Raw genomic sequence first — 19,218 nt, forward strand, 5'->3', positions numbered from 1 at the left:
GATGATACAGAATGATGACTCACAGACACTATTGGTGTTAATAGGAATCGATGCACTTTGAAAAAGAGTTGTTTTGTCTAGTAAAGTTAAATATATCCCAACAGCTCCACTCCAAAATCTGTACCCTAGGGAACTTGTACACATGAGCCTCAGGACACATGTACAAAAATGCTTATAGCTACATTGATCTATCAACCAAAGTGTGGAAATAATCTAAGTATGAACAGTAGAATAGATATATAAATTATACAACAATGAAAATGAGTGAAATATGGCTATCCTTAACAATATGAAGAGAATCCTGGCATGTTATGTTGAGCACAAGAATATGCAAAAACATGCATAAATCTGATTTCAAATACAAAGTAGAAAGCCACACAAAGATGCTTTGTTTAGGGATGATTTCCTAGGTAGAGGAGTAAGAACATGATTCTTAAAGTCATCCAAGTTGTCACCCTCCAACTGTTTGGTAAGGCAGAAGGGTGAGTGGAAGGGTTGGAATCACGAAGGACTCATAGGAAATTTCTGGGGTACTTAGCAGTATTCTGTGCTGTAACCTTGGGATGGTTATAAGAGCTTTTCTCCTTGTTTTTAAAACATAACATTTTATGTACTTCTTTTATTATGTTTTATTACATAATTTTTAAAATAAAAAAATGGGTTTCAAACCTGTTTTTCTCACCTATAAAGGGAAAGTAAAACTCTTTCTGCTTTCAAGAATACTTCCGAAGGACCAAGGTATCTGATTAAATAGTTGTTTTTTCCATCAACTTCTGAATTTCAAAGGTTTGTTTCTTCTATCATACTCCACAACATGACAGTTTTTGTTTTGTATTTTAATTAAGTGTTGTATTTTGAGATAATTCTAGATTTACATGCAGTTAATAGGAGATAATGCAAAAAAGATCCCATTACCTTTTGTCCAGTTTACCTAAATGGCAACATCTTCCAAAGCTATGGTACACTATTATAAGCATTTATTATGAATATAATAATTATAAATATAAATATTATAAATATAATATTACTATTATAGTAATAAGATTTTGATATTGATTCAGTCAAGATACAAAACAGAGGTAGGACTTTTTTAATCCTCAAAAACATTCTCTTTTTAAATCATTAGATGCAAGTTAGTGTTTTGGTGACAGATTTTTATGAGTTTTTTTGCTGCTAACTTCACAGTCCATCTCTGATAAAAATATTTTCTGACTAGTGACACAGCATATCAGTCTAACACATCCCAGTCCTAAGCTCATAAGTTTGTTTTATTAAAGAAGAGAAAGTACAGTTGATCCTGGGACAATGTGGGAGGAAAGGCTACTGATTCCCCAAGCAGTAGCTGCTAAGTCGCTTCAGTCGTGTCCGACTCTGTGCGACCCCATAGATGGCAGCCCACCAGGCTCCCCCATCCCTGGGATTCTCCAGGCAAGAACACTGGAGTGGGTTGCCATTTCCTTCTCCTTGCATGAAAGTGAAAAGTGAAAGTGAAGTCGCTCAGTGTGTCCGACTCTTAGAGACCCCATGGACTGCAGCCTACCAGGCTCCTCTGTCCATGGGATTTTCCAGGCAAGAGTCCTGGAGTGGGGTGCCATTGCCTTCTCCACCAAGCAGTAGAAAAGCCATATAAAATTATCCTTTGGCATCTGCAGGGGATTGGTTCCAGTATGCTCAAATCTCCACAGTAACCTCTCCGAATTCCCAATTCTGTATCCTTGAATTCAACCAATTGTCAAATTTGAAAGTGAAGTCACTCAGTTATGTCCGACTCTTTGCGACCCCATGGACTGTAACCTACCAGGATCCTCCATCCATGGGATTTTCCAAGCAAGAATCTTGGAGTGGGTTGCCATTTCCTTCTCCAGGAGATCTTTCTGACCCAGTGATTGAACCCGGGTCTCCTGCATTGTAGGCAGATGCTTTACTGTCTGAGCCACCAGGGAAGTAGAGTGTCTCTGTCAATTGTATAGTACTGTATTTATCTTTTTAAAAAGTCCATGTGTAAGTGAACCCACACAGTTCAAATCCATGTTGTTCAATCTCAAGGTCAGCTGTATATAAAAGTGTTAACAGCAATACGTGAACCGTGAACTTCCAGACATTCAAGCTGGTTTTAGAAAAGGCAGAGAAACCAGAGATCAAATTGCCAACATCCACTGGATCATCGAAAAAGCAAGAGAGTTCCAGAAAAACATCTATTTCTGCTTTATTGACTATGCAAAAGCCTTTGACTGTGTGGATCACAATAAACTGTGGAAAATTCTGAAAGAGATGGGAATACCAGACCACCTGATCTGCCTCTTGAGAAATTTGTATGCAGGTCAGGAAGCAACAGTTAGAACTGGACATGAAACAACAGGCGGGTTCCAAATAGGAAAAGGAGTACGTCAAGGCTGTATATTGTCACCCTGCTTATTTATCTTATATGCAGAGTACATCATGAGAAACGCTGGGCTGGAAGAAGCACAAGCTGGAATCAAGATTGCTGGGAGAAATATCAATAACCTCAGATATGCAGATGACACCACCCTTATGGCAGAAAGTGAAGAGGAACTCAAAAGCCTCTTGATGAAAGTGAAAGAGGAGAGTGAAAAAGTTGGCTTAAAGCTCAACATTCAGAAAACGGAGATCATGGTATCTGGTCCCATCACTTCATGGGAAATAGATGGGGAAACAGTGGAAACAGTGTCAGACTTTATTTTTCAGGGCTCCAAAATCACTGCAGATGGTGCCTGCAGCCATGAAATTAAAGGACGCTTACTCCTTGGAAGGAAAGTTATGACCAACCTAGACAGCATATTCAAAAGCAGAGACATTACTTTGCCAACAAAGGTCCATCTAGTCAAGGCTATGGTTTTTCCAGTGGTCATGCATGGATGTGAGAGTTGGACTGTGAAGAAGGCTGAGCGCCGAACAATTGATTCTTTTGAACTGTGGTGTTGGAGAAGACTCTTGAGAGTCCCTTGGACTGCAAGGAGATCCAACCAGTCCATTCTAAAGGAGATCAGTCCTGGGATTTCTTTGGAAGGAATGATGCTAAAGCTGAAACTCCAGTACTTTGGCCACCTCATGTGAAGACTTGACTCATTGGAAAAGACTCTGATGCTGGGAGGGATTGGGGGCAGGAGGAGAAGGGGATGACAGAGGATGAGATGGCTGGATGGCATCACTGACTCGATGGATGTGAGTCTGAGTGAACTCCGGGAGATGGTGATGGACAGAGAGGCCTGGTGTGCTGCGATTCATGGGGTCGCGAAGAGTTGGACACGACTGAGTGACTGAACTGAACTTAACTGAAAGATTTTACTCTTAGAATATGCCATGCACTAAAGATAAAATGTGGCGTCCCACATCCCTGCCTAGGTCATAACTACTTAAGATCGATTTAGGAAGATGTGTATCTAAAAATTATTATTATTATTATTATTTTGCAGAGTCCCCAGCTGCAGTATTTTATTTATTTTTTTAAATTTCATTTTATTTTTAAACTTTATAGTATTGTATTAGTTTTGCCAAATATCAAAATGAATCCGCCACAGGTATACCTGTGTTCCCCATCCTGAACCTTCCTCCCTCCTCCCTCCCCATACCCTCCCTCTGGGTCGTCCCAGTGCACCAGCCCCAAGCATCCAGTATCCTGCATTGAACCTGGACTGGCAACTCGTTTCATACATGATATTATACATGTCTCAATGCCATTCTCCCAAATCTCCCCACCCTCTCCCTCTCCCACAGAGTCCATAAGACTGATCTATACATCAGTGTCTCTTTTGCTATCTCATACACAGGGTTATTGTTACCATCTTTCTAAATTCCATATATATGCGTTAGTATACTATATTGGTGTTTTTCTTTCTGGCTTACTTCACTGTGTATAATAGGTTCCAGTTTCATCCATCTCATTAGAACTGATTCAAGTGTATTCTTTTTAATGGTTGAGTATACTCCATTGTGTATGTGTGCCACAGCTTTCTTATCCATTCATCTGCTGATGGACATCTAGGTTGCTTCCATGTCCTGGCTATTATAAACAGTGCTGTGATGAACATTGGGATACACGTGTCTCTTTCCCTTCTGGTTTCCTCAGTGTGTATGCCCAGCAGTGGGATTGCTGTGTCATAAGGCAGTTCTATTTCCAGTTTTTTAAGGAATCTCCACACTGTTCTCCATAGTGGCTGTACTAGTTTGCATTCCCACCAAGAGTGTAAGAGAGTTCCCTTTTCTCCACACCCTCTCCAGCATTTATTGCTTGTAGACTTTTGGATTGCAGCCATTCTGACTGGTGTGAAATGGTACCTCATAGTGGTTTTGATTTGCATTTCTCTGATAATGAGTGATGTTGAGCATCTTTTCATGTGTTTGTTAGCCATCTGTATGTCTTCTTTGGAGAAATGTCTATTTAGTTATTTTGCCCATTTTTTGATTGGGCCATTTATTTTTCTGGAGTTGAGCTGTAGGAGTTGCTTGTATATTTTTGAGATTAGTTGTTTGTCAGTTGCTTCATTTGCTATTATTTTCTCCCATTCTGAAGGCTGCCTTTTCACCTTGCTAATAGTTTCCTTTGTTGTGCAGAAGCTTTTAAGTTTAATTAGGTCCCATTTGTTTATTTTTGCTTTTATTTCCAATATTCTGGGAGGTGGGTCATAAAGGATCCTGCTGTGATGTATGTCAGAGAGTGTTTTGCCTATGTGCTCCTCTAGGAGTTTTATAGTTTCTGGTCTTACATTGAGATCTTTAATCCATTTTGAGTTTATTTTTGTGTAAGGTGTTAGAAAGTGTTCTAGTTTCATTCTTTTACAAGTGGTTGACCAGTTTTCCCAGCACCAGTTGTTAAAGAGATTGTCTTTAATCCATTGTATATTCTTGCCTCCTTTGTCAAAGATAAGGTGTCCATATGTGCGTGGATTTATCTCTGGGCTTTCTATTTTGTTCCATTGATCAATATTTCTGTCTTTGTGTCAGTACCATACTGTCTTGATAACTGTGGCTTTGTAATAGTTTCTTCACTCTGTGTGGGTTTATACAGGTGGCTTGTCAAGGTTTCTTGGTTAGGGAAGCTTGTGTAGGTGTTCTGGTGGGTGGAGCTGTATTTCTTCTCTCTCCTTTCGAAGACTTGGGTTGCTTTTCTGGGTGCCTGATGTCCTCTGCCGGCATTCAAAAGTTGTTTTGTGGAATTTACTCGGTGTTTAAATGTTCTTTTGATGAATTTTTGGGGGAGAAAGTGTTTTCCCCGTCTACTCCTCCACCATCTTAGCTCCTCCCCCGCTATTTTTTCTTTTTAATATTTTCAGCTACCTCACTTGTCTCTAGTTCCATGATCTTCCTTATACCAGTCTATTATATATGTCATTCTAGGTTAATTTTTCTAAGGAAGACTTTCATTTTGCCCCTGGTTAGTACATGAAAATGTGAAAATGTCGATGGTTCTCCTTTGTATCATAAAATCCCAATTCCTTCGAACAGCATTCAAGGTCCTAACTTCCCTTTGAAGGCTTATTTCTGTTAAACTTGAACCAATTACAACAACAAAAAATAACAAAATACTGGTCTATTATTGGAGAAGGAAATGGCAACCCACTCCAGTGTTCTTGCCTGGAGAATCCCAGGGATGGGGGAGCCTGGTGGGCTGCCGTCTATGGGGTCGCACAGAGTCGGACACGACTGAAGCGACTTAGCAGCAGCAGCAGCAGCAGCAGCAGCAGCAGGATATCTTAACTATACCTTGCACTTACTTGTTTCCACACATTGGTAAATATAGTTTCTCCACCAGGAACATCTTTCTGAATCATTGCTTTTTCTTTCTTATGGGAGAACCTATGGAAGACACAGCTTCCTTGCATGGAAGACTTGACTGCTCTGAAAAGCTTTTAGGACTCACTTTAGCCAGGGTGATTGTTCCCTGCTAGAAGCATCTGTATTTAACTGGTTATACCTTTTGTTGGGTGTAAAGGTTTTGTGGTGCTGATTACTCATCTGTTAGATTGTTGTTTAATTAGACCTGTGTTTTTAACCCTTGTCTTACTTCCATAAAGGTAGATACTATTTCTTTCTGTCTCTCAAAGTACCAAGAAAGTACCTTTCAGGTAATTGACTCTCAATAAATATATGGTAATTTTTCATTAAGCTCAGCCTAATTGCTTTTAGGGCTAGAGCATGTTCATCAGTTCTTAATTTGAGTGGATTTCCCACATATTTTAGAAGAGAAAATTAGGCTGAAAATGGATAACAAGAGTAGTGGCAGTGATGTGATGAGATTGCCAGATTCTACCCCTTAATTTCTCCTTGTATGACTTTGGGAAATAGCTTAGTTCCTCTAAGACTGTATTCTCTCATCTTCATAACAAGGAAACTGCTATGTTCTAAATTGTTCTAATTTCTTGGTGTTGTCAATTTTAACAGAAATAACTCATATAAACCATACAGCCTATTGTCTGACTCAAAGTAAGTGTTCAGTACATTTTATAAATTAATAAAGTGTTTTATAATTTCAAAAATACTTCAATTTAGTTGCTCAGTCATGTCCAACTCTTTGTGACCCCATGGACTACAGCACACCAGGCTTCCCTGTCCATCACCAACTCCTGGAGTTTACTCAAATTCATGTGCATTGAGTTGGTGATGCTGTCCAACCATCTTATCCTCTGTTGTCCCCCTCTCCTCCCACCTTCAATCTTTCCCAGCATCAGGGTCTTTTCCAGTGAGTCAGTTCTTCACATCAGGTGGCCAAAGTATTGGAGTTTCAGCTTCAGCATCAGTCCTTCCAATGAATATTCAGGACTGATTTCCTTTAGGATAGACTGGTTGGATCTCCTTGCTGTCCAAGAGACTCTCAGGAGTCTTCTAAACCCCATAGTTCAAAAGCATCAATATTTTAGCACTCGGCTTTCTTTATAGTCCAACTCTCACATCCATACATGACTACTGGAAAAACCAAAGCTTTGACTAGATGAACATTTGTTGGCAAAGTAATGTCTCTGCTTTTTAATATGCTGTCTAGGTTGGTCATTGGAGAAGGCAATGGCACCCCACTCCAGTACTCTTGCCTGGAGAATCCCATGGATGGAGGAGCCTGGTAGGCTGTGGTCCATGGGGTCACGAAGAGTCGGACATGACTGAGCGACTTCACTTTCACTTTTCACTTTCACACATTGGAGAAGGAAATGGCAACCCACTCCAGTGTTCTTGCCTGGAGAATCCCAGGGACACTGGAGCCTGGTGGGCTGCCGTCTATGGGGTCGCACAGAGTTGGACATGACTGAAGCGACTTAGCAGCAGTAGCAGCAGCAGCTAGGTTGGCCACAGCTTTTCTTCCAAGGAGTAAGCATCTTTTAATTTCATGGCTGCAATCACCATCTGCAGTGACTTTGGAACCCCCCAAAAATAAAGCCTCTTACTATTTCCATTGTCTCCCCATCTATTTGCCATTAACTGATGGTACCAGATGCCATGATCTTGGTTTTCTGAATGTTGATTTTAAACCATTTTAAGAACTTAACATTTTACTTATCCCAAAGTTATTCATATGTGTCTTGTGCTGTAGTCAAAGAAGGAAAAGTATCTTCTTAGACTTCATTTTAAAAGTCCAATAGATTATATTCACTCATTTTTGTAACTCACATTGGGAATCTGAGGTCAATAAAAATTGTTGTGTTAAGAGATATTTTAGACTTATTGCTTATTAATGTATGTTTTGATAACTGAATTGTACAATGTTTCATATCATACCTAATTCCATTTACATCAAAATATTTGCTAATAAAAACAAGTTATGAAATCTGCTTGCCTATTTTGATAAGAAATGGGATTTTTTTCAAATGATATTTCTTATCATCTACAAATTTACCAGGAAATTTAACTTTGTGTCCTTAACTCAATATTTCATACTAAATGGTCTTAAAAACAGATGAAATGTCTTGTTTTAAGCTCTTTTGATGGGGGACATATCTGAGTTCCAGCTCTAAAACACAACAGTATCCCACTTCGGTCCTACCTTGAGATCTGACAGTAGCTGGTAAGACCTAGACCGAAAGGCAGAAAAGCCAGAGAGGCCAGCACCACTAGTCTGTTTTATCCCCACAACATGTTTACCCCAACTTTCTGGGACAGGGAACTCATCTTGCTAGTTAGTACTCAGCCAAGGCCTGATTGATCACTGACTGCATGTGGTAGGATCAGATGTGTGTTTTGAAAACTGCCCTTCTGTGTTATGAAGAATGAATTCTGTGGGAGCATGAATAATGCATCAAAACAGGAGATGTAAGAGACATGGGTTCGATTCCTGGGTTGAGAAGATCCCCTGGAGTGGGAAATGGCAACCCACTCCAGTATTCTTGCCTGGAGAATCAACGTGGACAGAGGAGCCTGCGGGTACAGTACGTGGGGTCGCAGAGAGGGACACGACTGACGTGACTTAACACACACACGCTATTCTATTATGAGATGATGGCAGAGTGGACTAGATAGCCATGGATATGGAGATAGGGAAGGATCAATTTGGAATGTAAGATCTCCAGGACTGAGGATGGAGTTGGTGTGGTGGATGAAGTAGACAAGAGTGTCCAAAATGATTTAAAAGGCAGACTGCATTTTTTTTCAGTGTACATTGTTTTTATAATTGACCTTTTTGTCCTTTCTACAAATACTGTCTAATATAGGTTACCTATAGAATGCTGGGAAATTGTGTGTGTGTGTGTGTGTGTGTGTGTGAGAGAGAGAGAGAGAGAGAGAGAAAGAGAGCTCATGTCCATTGAGTCTGGACTTCAGTCTAATTTATCCCCAAAGTCAGGTGCATACAGGATAGTTAAAAAAAGTGAGCAGTTAACTGTCACAAATCTCACTTAATTTCATTCTCAGCTCGTTTGCATTGTGCTCATCTGACTCTGAACCCTTGTCTCAGCGACTGTCTATTATTTCTTTATCCTTATTTCCAAATGTCATGGTTATCTAGTTTCTCAGCAGATCTTGCTAGGGGTTGACTAGCTAGAGTCAGGTAGACAAAACAAAGAAGTTACATTTGAGAGGCTGTCACTGAGGGAGGATGGAGAAGTCAAAATGGAGACACAGGCATGAATGAAATATAGCCACTAAGTGATGTTAACAGGAAAAGCTGGCTAAGTGTCCTCCACCTACTCAGTCCTGGAGGGTATCACTGAATTAGTGAATATAGTCTCTGGTGTCCATAACGCACAGTTTGAATCCTCACAAAATGATTCTCTTATATTCATTATAGCCTCTGTGAAAAGACAGGAAAGTGTGTAGTGCTTGCTGGAAAGAATTCCTTCAAAAATGGTTAAGATTTTTAAGTTTGCACTTCATGGATGAGATTTAGTTATAATGAAAATTAACTCCTATAAAATATCTCATTTCCCAATATGTCAGACAAATGAGATATTATGCACATAATCCCAGCAGAAAAGAAATTCTCTGTTCCCCAATTATGTAAGAAAAGGGAAATATTGATTTGGGTACTTTCTATTTCAGTGTTGAAAAGCAGATCAAGTAGATAGCATTCCAGGGGTCTTAAAATTTCTTTAAGAGCTTCTGCAACATGTGATTTGCACATAAGTGCAATAACGTAAGTGATTTGTGCACCCGGTGCCCATTGCATAGAATGATTGCTTATCAGAGTGCCTGGCACATAATAATTTCTTGTCTTTTTTATTATTGGGCTTCCCAAATGGTGCTAGTGGTAAAGAACCCATCTATCAATGCAGGAAACATAAGAGACACAGGTTCATCCCCTGGGTCAGGAAGATTGCCTGGAGGAGGGCATGGCAACCCATTCCAGTATTCCGGCCTGGAAAATCCCACAGACAGAGGAGCCTGGTGGGCTGCAGTCTATAGGGTCGCAAAGAGTCGGACACGCCTAAAGCAACTTAGCACACACACAGACATTATTATTAGCGTGATTTTTATCTGTATTTCTTCTCTTAAACCAAGTGCTAGTTGGTTTTTCACTATGTATCTCTCACGTCTTAATTTTAATTCACTCGTTCTTTTGGGTGTCAAGTATTAAATGACATTAGATGGTCACCTTAGAATAAAGGAGAGCAGATGCTGGCGGTCGCACTATTTTGTGGAGCCACAGTGGTACATGAAATATTCTCAAAAACAAGCTGGATGTTTTCTTTCTTCCTGTTTCTACCCTCCTAGCAGTGCCTCCTCTTGGTGAAACTTTCTAGAAAGTCAACCAGCAAGGGAGCTAAAAATGTATTGTGTTGGCTCTTGGGCTCAGTGTGCAGACCAGGCTCTAGAAGTGTGGACGTGTCAGCTGTCATCAGATGACTTAGGTGAATTACCAGTTGAGCTGTTCGGTCTCCGTGCCTACCTTTCTACCTTCCACTGCTGATGATAGTCACTGCTTGCTTCCACTCCAAATGGTGCTACCAAGTGTTGAACAAATGAATATGCTCTTACCCTCTGTACCTATAGTCATATCTGGGTGGTATTAACTCCCCTTTCAGTTTAGATATATCCCACCTGGATATCCTATAACTTAAAACCTAAACTGTAAACCAACTTTCTTTATATAAATCAACAGAGAAGAGGAGGAGGGAAAATTAGTTATTATATATAAATCTCTATATAATAAGCAAGAAATAAAAAAATGACACCTTCAACGCTTGTTTCTATAACTACTTAAGGCCATGGTTGATATTTACAATTTCTTCCATTTGATGTCAGTCCCTAGCCGCGATCAAGGGACCCCGCCCTGAAGGGAAACGTCAGTTCCGCTCAGAATTCATTAACCAAGCAGGTCCAATTGTTTAGTCACTCGGTTGTGGTCCACTCTTTTCGACCCCAGGGACTGTCGCCCAACCAAACGTTTATTATTAAAAGCTCTATGTCCTTAGTGGTTGTGGCTTAAGTTGCTTTAGACTTCCAATCGTCACATGATTGGATCTGTCAGACAAAGGGGTGCCCTTGAGAAAGTCCAGGATGTCAGCATGTGGAAGGAAGCTAATTCCTCCTCCCTCATAGTAACTTTTTCTTTGCATGTTGTTATGGTTGCACAAAGATCCCAAGTTGCCAGATAATATTCTTGTTTCTAATTTACTGGTACCTTGGTGCCCCATGATGTAAGTGTTCCTTTTTGTGAGTAGAGAAAGCACGAATAGTTTGGAGAGCATATTAACTATAATACTGGAAGGGAACATGCTGACTAAAAAGTTAACAGAAATAATTCATGTAAAGCATACAACCTTTTGTCTGACTCAACATAAGTGTTCAGTACATTTTTAATAATAAAGTGTTTTATAATTTCAAAAATACTTACATGACATTTTAAAAAATGATCTTAAAGATTCTCACATTTTCTCACTATGGAAAAGCCAGCATCAAATACTGGTCCTGAGTTCAAAGCAGTTAAAGCATCCTACAGGGATTCCAGATCCACAGGGTGACGCAGCTTGGGCTGTAATGTACATTTCCAAAGGCCATTTCTGCAATTTCCCAGGCTATGGGTTAATGAGATATAAGATGGGTCACTTCCATAATATTAATTCACTTCCCCTTTCTTTTATTATAAACTGATTTCTTAATCAAAAGCAACATTGTAAGGGATATTGTGACAACAGGCACAGCATTTCATAAGTTCACAGATGATGGTGCTGCCAGAACATTGTGAAGGTTTTAGAAATGAGCAACTCCCACCCAGGAGAGCAGGACGCTTATGATGTCTTCTGGTGTTACGATTGCCCGAGTGATGCTGTCCCTGATACAATGATGAATGAAGGCTTGATCTACTTTTAAGACATTCAGAAGACCAGATCTGTTGTTCATAAAACTGAGAGTCAGTTCTCCAGGAAGACAGCTCTCAAGAACTCTCTTGATGACATTTGATTTTGCTAGTCTTCTATTGCAAAACTCATTCCTTCTCAAAATACTGTTTTGAGCTATCCTATAATATCAACCTTTAAGCGAGTTTTTTTTTTTTTAATATTTCAGGTATCTAGGTATCCTTTTCTCCCTATAATGTTAAATTTTCATTCTGTTTGGATTCTGGTATTATTGCTATGCTGCATATAAGTTAATGTATTCATTTAGTCAATATTTTTTAAGTGCCTACTTCCCAGATGGTGCTAGTGGTAAAGAACCTTCCTGGCAATGCAGGAGATGCTGGAGACACAGATTTGATCCCTGGGTAGGGAAGATCTCCTGGAGAAGGGCACAGGAACCCATTCCAGTATTTATGCCCAGGAAATCCCATGAACAGAGGAGCCTGGTGGGCTACAGTCCGTGGGGTTGCAAAGAGTCAGACACGACTGATGCAGTTTAGTATAAACAATGTTTTAGGCACCGTGCTAAGCTCTAGAAACATACAGGTGAGGAAGTCAAGATTACCTTGGGGAGCCTATAGCCCATTGGAGATGTCAGGCAATTACGTAAGGAATAATAATACTAATAATGTGAGAAGTGGCTAAGTGCTACAGTGGAGATGTGCTGTTTGCTAGTGGAGAAGAACCCAACATCCGTCTTCAAGGAAGACTGTCTGACAGAAGAATGGTTAAGATAATTCTTCAAGGGCACACTCAGGATGCCACTGTGAAAGTAATTTACCTCTGAAAGACATTCTAATTTAGCATGTAAGCAAAGTTCTGTTTCTTAACATATGATGTTTAATGAGTGGGGATATTTCCAGTGAGCAAAGATCCCTAACCTCCTTTTATTTTTTTTAATATAAATTTATTTATTTTAATTGGAGGTTATTTACTTTACAATATTGTATTGGTTTTGCCGTACATCAACATGAATCCACCACAGGTATACATGTGTTCCCCATCCTCAACCCCCCTCCCTCCACCTTCCCCGTACCATCCCTCAAGAAGGTGCACCATCCCACCCAATGCACATTGGAACGGAAGAAATCAAATGATTATATTCATTAGCCCTGCAGTCTCTCAAATCTCTGTTAGTTGATTTCATGAAAGTACACGTAACTTCTAAAACAAATTTGAGTTGATCATTAAATCTCGCAAATCATAGCTTCTCTACCCTGTACATGAGTGTCTCATGAATGGATCTGTGAAAGTGCGTGGGGTTTACATTTAGGTGATTCAGTGTTGTAATTGAGAGCACGGGCTCTGGAGCCAGATTCAAATCCTGATTCCCATATTTGCCAGCTCTGTGACCTTGAGCAAGTTACCTAAGTTATCTGTACCTGACTTGGCTCATCTATGAAATAGTGATGATAATACTGCGCTTATTATAGTAGTACTGTGAGGAGAGAGTTCAAAAAGAGGATGCACTTGGAACAGTGCCTGGTGCATCCTGAGTCACACATAATGCATTACCAAACAGGGCTATTGGATTTCTAAAGCACATCTATCAGGATATCATTTTAGAAAACAACGCACATTGTAAATGTACTTACGTTATTCATTTCTGATATGGGACACCAATGACAGCAGTTAACATGATGCAATAGAAAGCTTCCTATTCTGGGACTCGGTTTCTATTTGTGCCTCTATACTAATTAGCTTAACAATTTGAGATTCAAGAGTTTAAAGCCTGTTTTATCCTTTGGAAAGAGATAGGATTTAGACTAAGGGAGAGACTGTGATTCCATGCAATTAGAAATTGCATCAAGAAGTGCATGCTTCTTTTAAGACCTTCTTTGCTATTGTCTAACAATCATACTAAAAAACAATTATTATTGCCTTCCCAGGTGTTATCACAAGTTACGGGCTGTATCTCGATGGTATATTAATTCACAACTCCTCAGAACTCAGTTGTCATGCTTCTGGATTCGCTCCTTGGAGCTTGCATTCCTTCAGGGTCCAAGCCTGCACGGCCAGAGGTTGTGCTCTGGGCCCACTGGTGAGTGTGGCAATTTACATCCCGGGTATGTACTAAATGTCAGATGACAATGAATAGGCGACTCTCCACAGCTAGCCTTTCAAGTAGGAGGGGAGATGTTCTTTTTATAAAATTTCATTTAAGAGTTAGTAGGATTTTATATTCAACATAAATTTTAAGATTGCACATAGGTCTAGTGAAGGACAAAATCTACATTTTATTGAAATTTCAAAAGGTAGGTTGACCAGGCAGCCTTGCCTAATATAGTGACATATTTAAAGTGGATGCTTTTCTTCCTAGTAAGAAGTAAGTGTCTGATTAAAAAGTGAAAATAATTGAAAGGCCCTAACTGTCACAATATGGCAACACTGCTCCCCAACAAGTATGTTAATCAATTCAAAGATTGAGTTTGCCTCATCCATTAGAATAACACATTTTAATTTTATTAGTGTGATATATTCATAAGAACAGTATTTAAAATGTCATTAATATCAGCTTTTGATATCCACATTTCAGAAATCTTTATCTATATATATTTCAATAGTAATTAAAAGATTGACAAAATTGTGCTTTTTATTACTGGTATAATTTCCAAAACCCAATTAATTGTATGTAATTCTCATAGACCAGCTTGACATTCTTCAGTCTCAAAACATCACATTTTACTTTTGTGCATATTTCTTGATCAATTAGACTTAGCTTCTTTTAAGGGAAATATTCATTTTTGATATTTTTTGGCTATATTTGCTAATGGCCTATCATTTTAATGTACTCTGTCTTCACTGAAGAGTGCATTGTATAAATATTACCCTTGAAAAACAGCTCTACCATTTAAATTTTTGCTTCCTTAGTTTTGATCACACCTCCCATTTTGCTTCAGAGATTGGTGGCTTTCCAAGCTGCTAACATCATCTATCAGTGGAGCTGAGCTGTAGTCTTTATTGCCATTAAGTATTTCATAGCCTAGACCCCTCTGACGGTTACTTACTCTTAAAAGCAGGAATGGCAATAGGCCAGCCTTTCTTCTCCATTCAAAAAAAGAAAAAGAAACAAAAGAACATTTGCCATGAGCTTGAAAGTGAGGCTTTTTAAAAAAAAAATAAACTGCAGGTTGTGGTCCCAGCTACTAAACTGGGTCCCACTCTGCCTCCTGGGGTTCTGGTCACTGTAGACAAGGGGGACACGGTTATCGATCTGTGTCCTGTGCAGATAGTAGGTGATGTTGACCTGAAGGAATCAAAGGCATAAAACCCCAATAGAAAGGGGGAAACGGAATTGGATTGTAAAACCCTGCTCTCCAAAGCCTCACGCGTTGTAGACTCAGTCTTAGCTTAAAGGACAGAGTTATTTTCTCCCCTTGGTCCTCTTCTTTATCCTGTGCTCAATGTGCAAACACTTTTCCCAAGTCAATGAGCCATCTCTAGTCACGGGGATGGAATAGCAATGTCTTTATTTAGAACAAGTCAGTTTGGTGCTGCCAAGAAGTTAAAACCCATGATCTTCAATTGATTTCTAATTTTTTTTTTTACCAATTATAATATATATTATGCCCATAAGAGATCCCATATTTGAGTACTTTAGATAGCCCTGGATATCTATCATAATCATAAAAGATATTACAGATTCAACTCTTGTCAATGGTTTTTTTCAATGTGTTATTGATTTAAGAAATCTAGGAATCACATCTTAAAAGCCAGACTTTCCTATCATTAAATTATACACACACACATACACACACACACACACACACACACATTCAGTTCAGGTCAGTTGCTCAGTTGTGTCCAACTCTTTGCGGCCCCATGGACTGTAGCACACCAGGCTTCCCTGTCCATCACCAACTCCCAGAGCTTGTTCAGACTCATGTCCATCGAGTCAGTGATGCCATCCAACTATCTCATCCTCTGTCATGGTCTTCTCCTCCTGCCTTCAATATTATCCAGAATCAGGGTCTTTTCCACTGAGTCAATTCTTCACATCAGGTGGCCAAAGTCTTTATATGCATACACACACACACACACACACACACACACATATACACACACGTAATATGGCTAAATTTTGTTGAATATCACATATATCATCATGTTTGTGCCCAGTTATGTCCAATTCTTTGCAAGCCCATGGACTGTAGCCTGCTAGGTTTCTCTGTCCATAGAATTTTCCAGGCAAGAATACTGGAGGGGGTTTGCGAATTCCTACTGCAGGGGTATCATTAATTATATATAAACATATGTTATCATATATACATTTTGTATGCTGCTGCTACTGCTGCTAAGTCGCTACAGTCGTGTCCGACTCTGCGACCCCAGAGACGTCGGCCCACCAGGCTCCCCCGTCCCTGGGATTCTTCAGGCAAGAACACTGGAGTGGGTTGCCGTTTCCTTCTCCAATGCATGAAAGTGAAAAGTTAAAGGGAAGTCGCTCAGTCGTGTCCGACTCCTAGGGACCCCATGGACTGCATACCACCAGGTTCCTCTGTCCATGGGATTTTCCAGGCAAGAGTACTGGAGTGGGTTGCCATTGCCTTCTCCGATACATATTGTATACTTATCACTTAAAGGTATTCTTTATCTAAAGGCCACTGTTGTAACAAATATTTCATTGAAACAAAAAAGTTATGGTTTTTATTTTTAAATCTTTTAAATCCAACATTAAGTTTTCTAAAGAGTCAAACTTTTGTTCGCCTAACAACGTTTCTTAATAATAACTCTTGGTTTTTAGAAACAGAGGACTGTTTCACATCTCTTACATATTTAATATCATTGTTTTTCATGCACATAGGGAAATACCATTCAGTGTTTCCTATGACAAATATGCTTAATAGTGTTAAATGTAGTCTGGTTCACCCTCAAATTTTTCAATGTTGCTCATGTAATAAAAAACAGTTTAAAAGTATGACAAATTTGATAAAATAGAATATTTTAAAAATAAAATACATAAATTACATATCCTTACTGTCTTAATGTAGTATTACGTGCTCAGTCACTTCAGCCGTGTCCAACTCTTTGTGACCCTGTAGCCCACCAGGCTCCTCTATCCATGGGATTTCCCAGGCAAGAATCCTGGAGTGGGTTGCCATGAATATATACATGGTAATCTTCCCGATGCAGGGATGGAACCCATGTCTTCTGTGTCTTCTGCATTGCCGGTGGATTCTTTACCACTGAGCCGGCTCGATATGTTTTGTGCCTAACCAAGTGTATTCCCTGATATTTGTTATTTAGAAGAAATTATTCTGTACCATCTGGGGAAAAAAAAAAAAAGATTTCTGTGTAGTTTGTTCGGTTCTTGTTCATTTATACAATGTATTTGGCTTTAAAGAAGTTCCAGTGTAAAAAGCAATTTACAATGCCTTTAATTAAAATTTTAAGATGCTAATATGCATTGTCAAATTAAATCCAGTAACTGAGGTTTTATAAATATGTGAAATAACAAAAAAGTTAACAGAAAATACAACAGGGAAGAACTTTTTAAATGCTTTCCTTTTTTCAATTATATTGTTGAATTGCAATTAGAAATAAACTCTTAACATTTTGTGTTTATACAATAAAATGCAATGAATTTGTCCATAGGAAGATCACTTTGCTGTTTTTTTTCCTCTTGTCCACTGTTGGGTAACAATGGTAGAGTCTAAGATGGGAAATTTCATGGCTGTATTTGGCCTTGGAACACTCATTGGATTCAGTTCTCCAAGGACCTTCTTAAGGATGAAGTGTGAAACTATAGGTCACAGCTGTGTAATATGGTTATAGAGCTGCCTTGGTTTCTTGCTGATGGCACGTTACACAGATAAACACACCCAACACACATGTAATACATATACAGATTTCTGATACATTGTAAGAGTTTTATTAAGGATAAAATTTTTGTTAAAATGTTTGTTTTCCTTGCACAGTTCTTCTCAATTTTTTTTTTCTGTGTCAGGGGAAGTTTTCAGGTGAACCAACTTAACCTTCAGAATGGCCTTTCTTAGCATTTTCTTAAGGCAAGGTTGATAAACAAAGTGTAAATTAAAACAAAAAAGAGCAAAAGAGTCCACCTGCCAAATTTAATATAGAGTGAAGTACTGAAATATTTATCCATATACATAAGGAGATTTTAAAACTATATTTTTATTTTGAATTAACTAGATATGTAATTATCTGGATTTGTACTTAATTCTTCAACTTTGTGAGTTTTATTTTATCGGGAACACTTTAAAATCACTTTCTATGCAATAATTTGAACTATATACATAGACATTATGAAACCAATTGCTTTGTTATGAAATATTAAAATGATGAGTTGATATTTTTCCAGTCAAGTTTCTTTGTCATTTTTCATACATAGCTATTAGACTAAAAAAATGAGTAGGAGTTATAGATCTAAAGAACCCCATAGCCTTTCTCAGATGAAAATAAAACATGTCATGACCTCATACTTATTAAAAATTAACACTCTGTCTTTTCCACATTTATTTTCATAATTGGGAAAGTGTATTCGCCCTAACAAATGAAGGCTACATAATTGAGAATATTTGCCTGCCTAAGGATTTCATGTTTGATCACCTTCTTGTGAGGCATGAGCCTGTATTTTAAGAATAAGGTCAAAAGTATCAACATATTCAATATGTCTGAAAAGGCCAGATGTTCATGAGGGATGCTTATGAGCTCATGGTGATTCATTAACAAATTTAAGCCAATTATTAAATCATGGTAAAATACCCTAAACCCCTTTCTAGTTTCTTTCCCACTTCATCTTCCTCTGTTCTCTTGGTTATTTTTCTTATTTTGCTATTAAAATCTTTCTGGCCCCTGTGCAGTAAAGGATTATGTTTGAATTCTTCTCTTCAAATAATTCACTTTTTGTTCTTCTCATATACATTCATTACCATTATATTAATGAAATTTCAGCTTTTGTGATTATACTTTAGGGATAGATTCACTCAGGTACATTTATCTCCTGATGTCTGGCATGGTGCCATTTGCACATACCTGGTAGTAACACAGCTCAGAGAAGTGAGTATGTGTGTGTGTCTGTGAAGATGCTTGATGTGGCCTTTGACAATGCCCAGCAGTCTATTACTCCAGTCAGGAGCTTATGAAAATAGACCTTATGCATTTCTTCTCTTTTGCAATCACAAAAAAAATTGTTTTTAAGCCACCCTAGAAATAGTCTGTGGATATGCACAGCTATAGGCATGATCACAGTGTGAGCTGATCCACATATTCTGGAAATCACAAACTGCCTTGGTCAGGAGCTCAAATTCTAAGCTTTAACAGCAGGAGGAAGAAAACATGAGGTATGCTTTGATCCTGCTGACAAAATGAGGTATTCATACAAGATGCGACTGTCAAAACAGTTTACTTCACAGCCAAAAGAGATTCTTTGAAGAAATATGCTCAAAGTGAAGCATGTACTTATTTTATTTGCAAACAA

At 38.7% G+C, this 19,218-nt stretch overlaps 1 protein-coding gene across 1 annotated transcript in view; it reads left to right on the forward strand.

The window, feature by feature from the left end:
• LOC147356925 (usherin-like) overlaps window positions 1–19,218 on the forward strand; it is a 170,073-nt gene that overhangs the window by 59,228 nt on the left and 91,627 nt on the right. Inside the window, exon 6 of the mRNA XM_086342933.1 lies at window positions 13,667–13,818. Within this exon, the coding sequence (XP_086199059.1) occupies window positions 13,667–13,818 (152 nt within the window). The remainder of the gene's footprint in view (window positions 1–13,666; window positions 13,819–19,218) is intronic.

The sequence above is a fragment of the Bos grunniens genome, chromosome 16 (assembly GCF_055505025.1).
Source record: "Bos grunniens cultivar Pamir isolate PY7600 chromosome 16, Bosgru_T2T1.0, whole genome shotgun sequence".
NCBI classification, from domain to species: domain Eukaryota; kingdom Metazoa; phylum Chordata; class Mammalia; order Artiodactyla; family Bovidae; genus Bos; species Bos grunniens.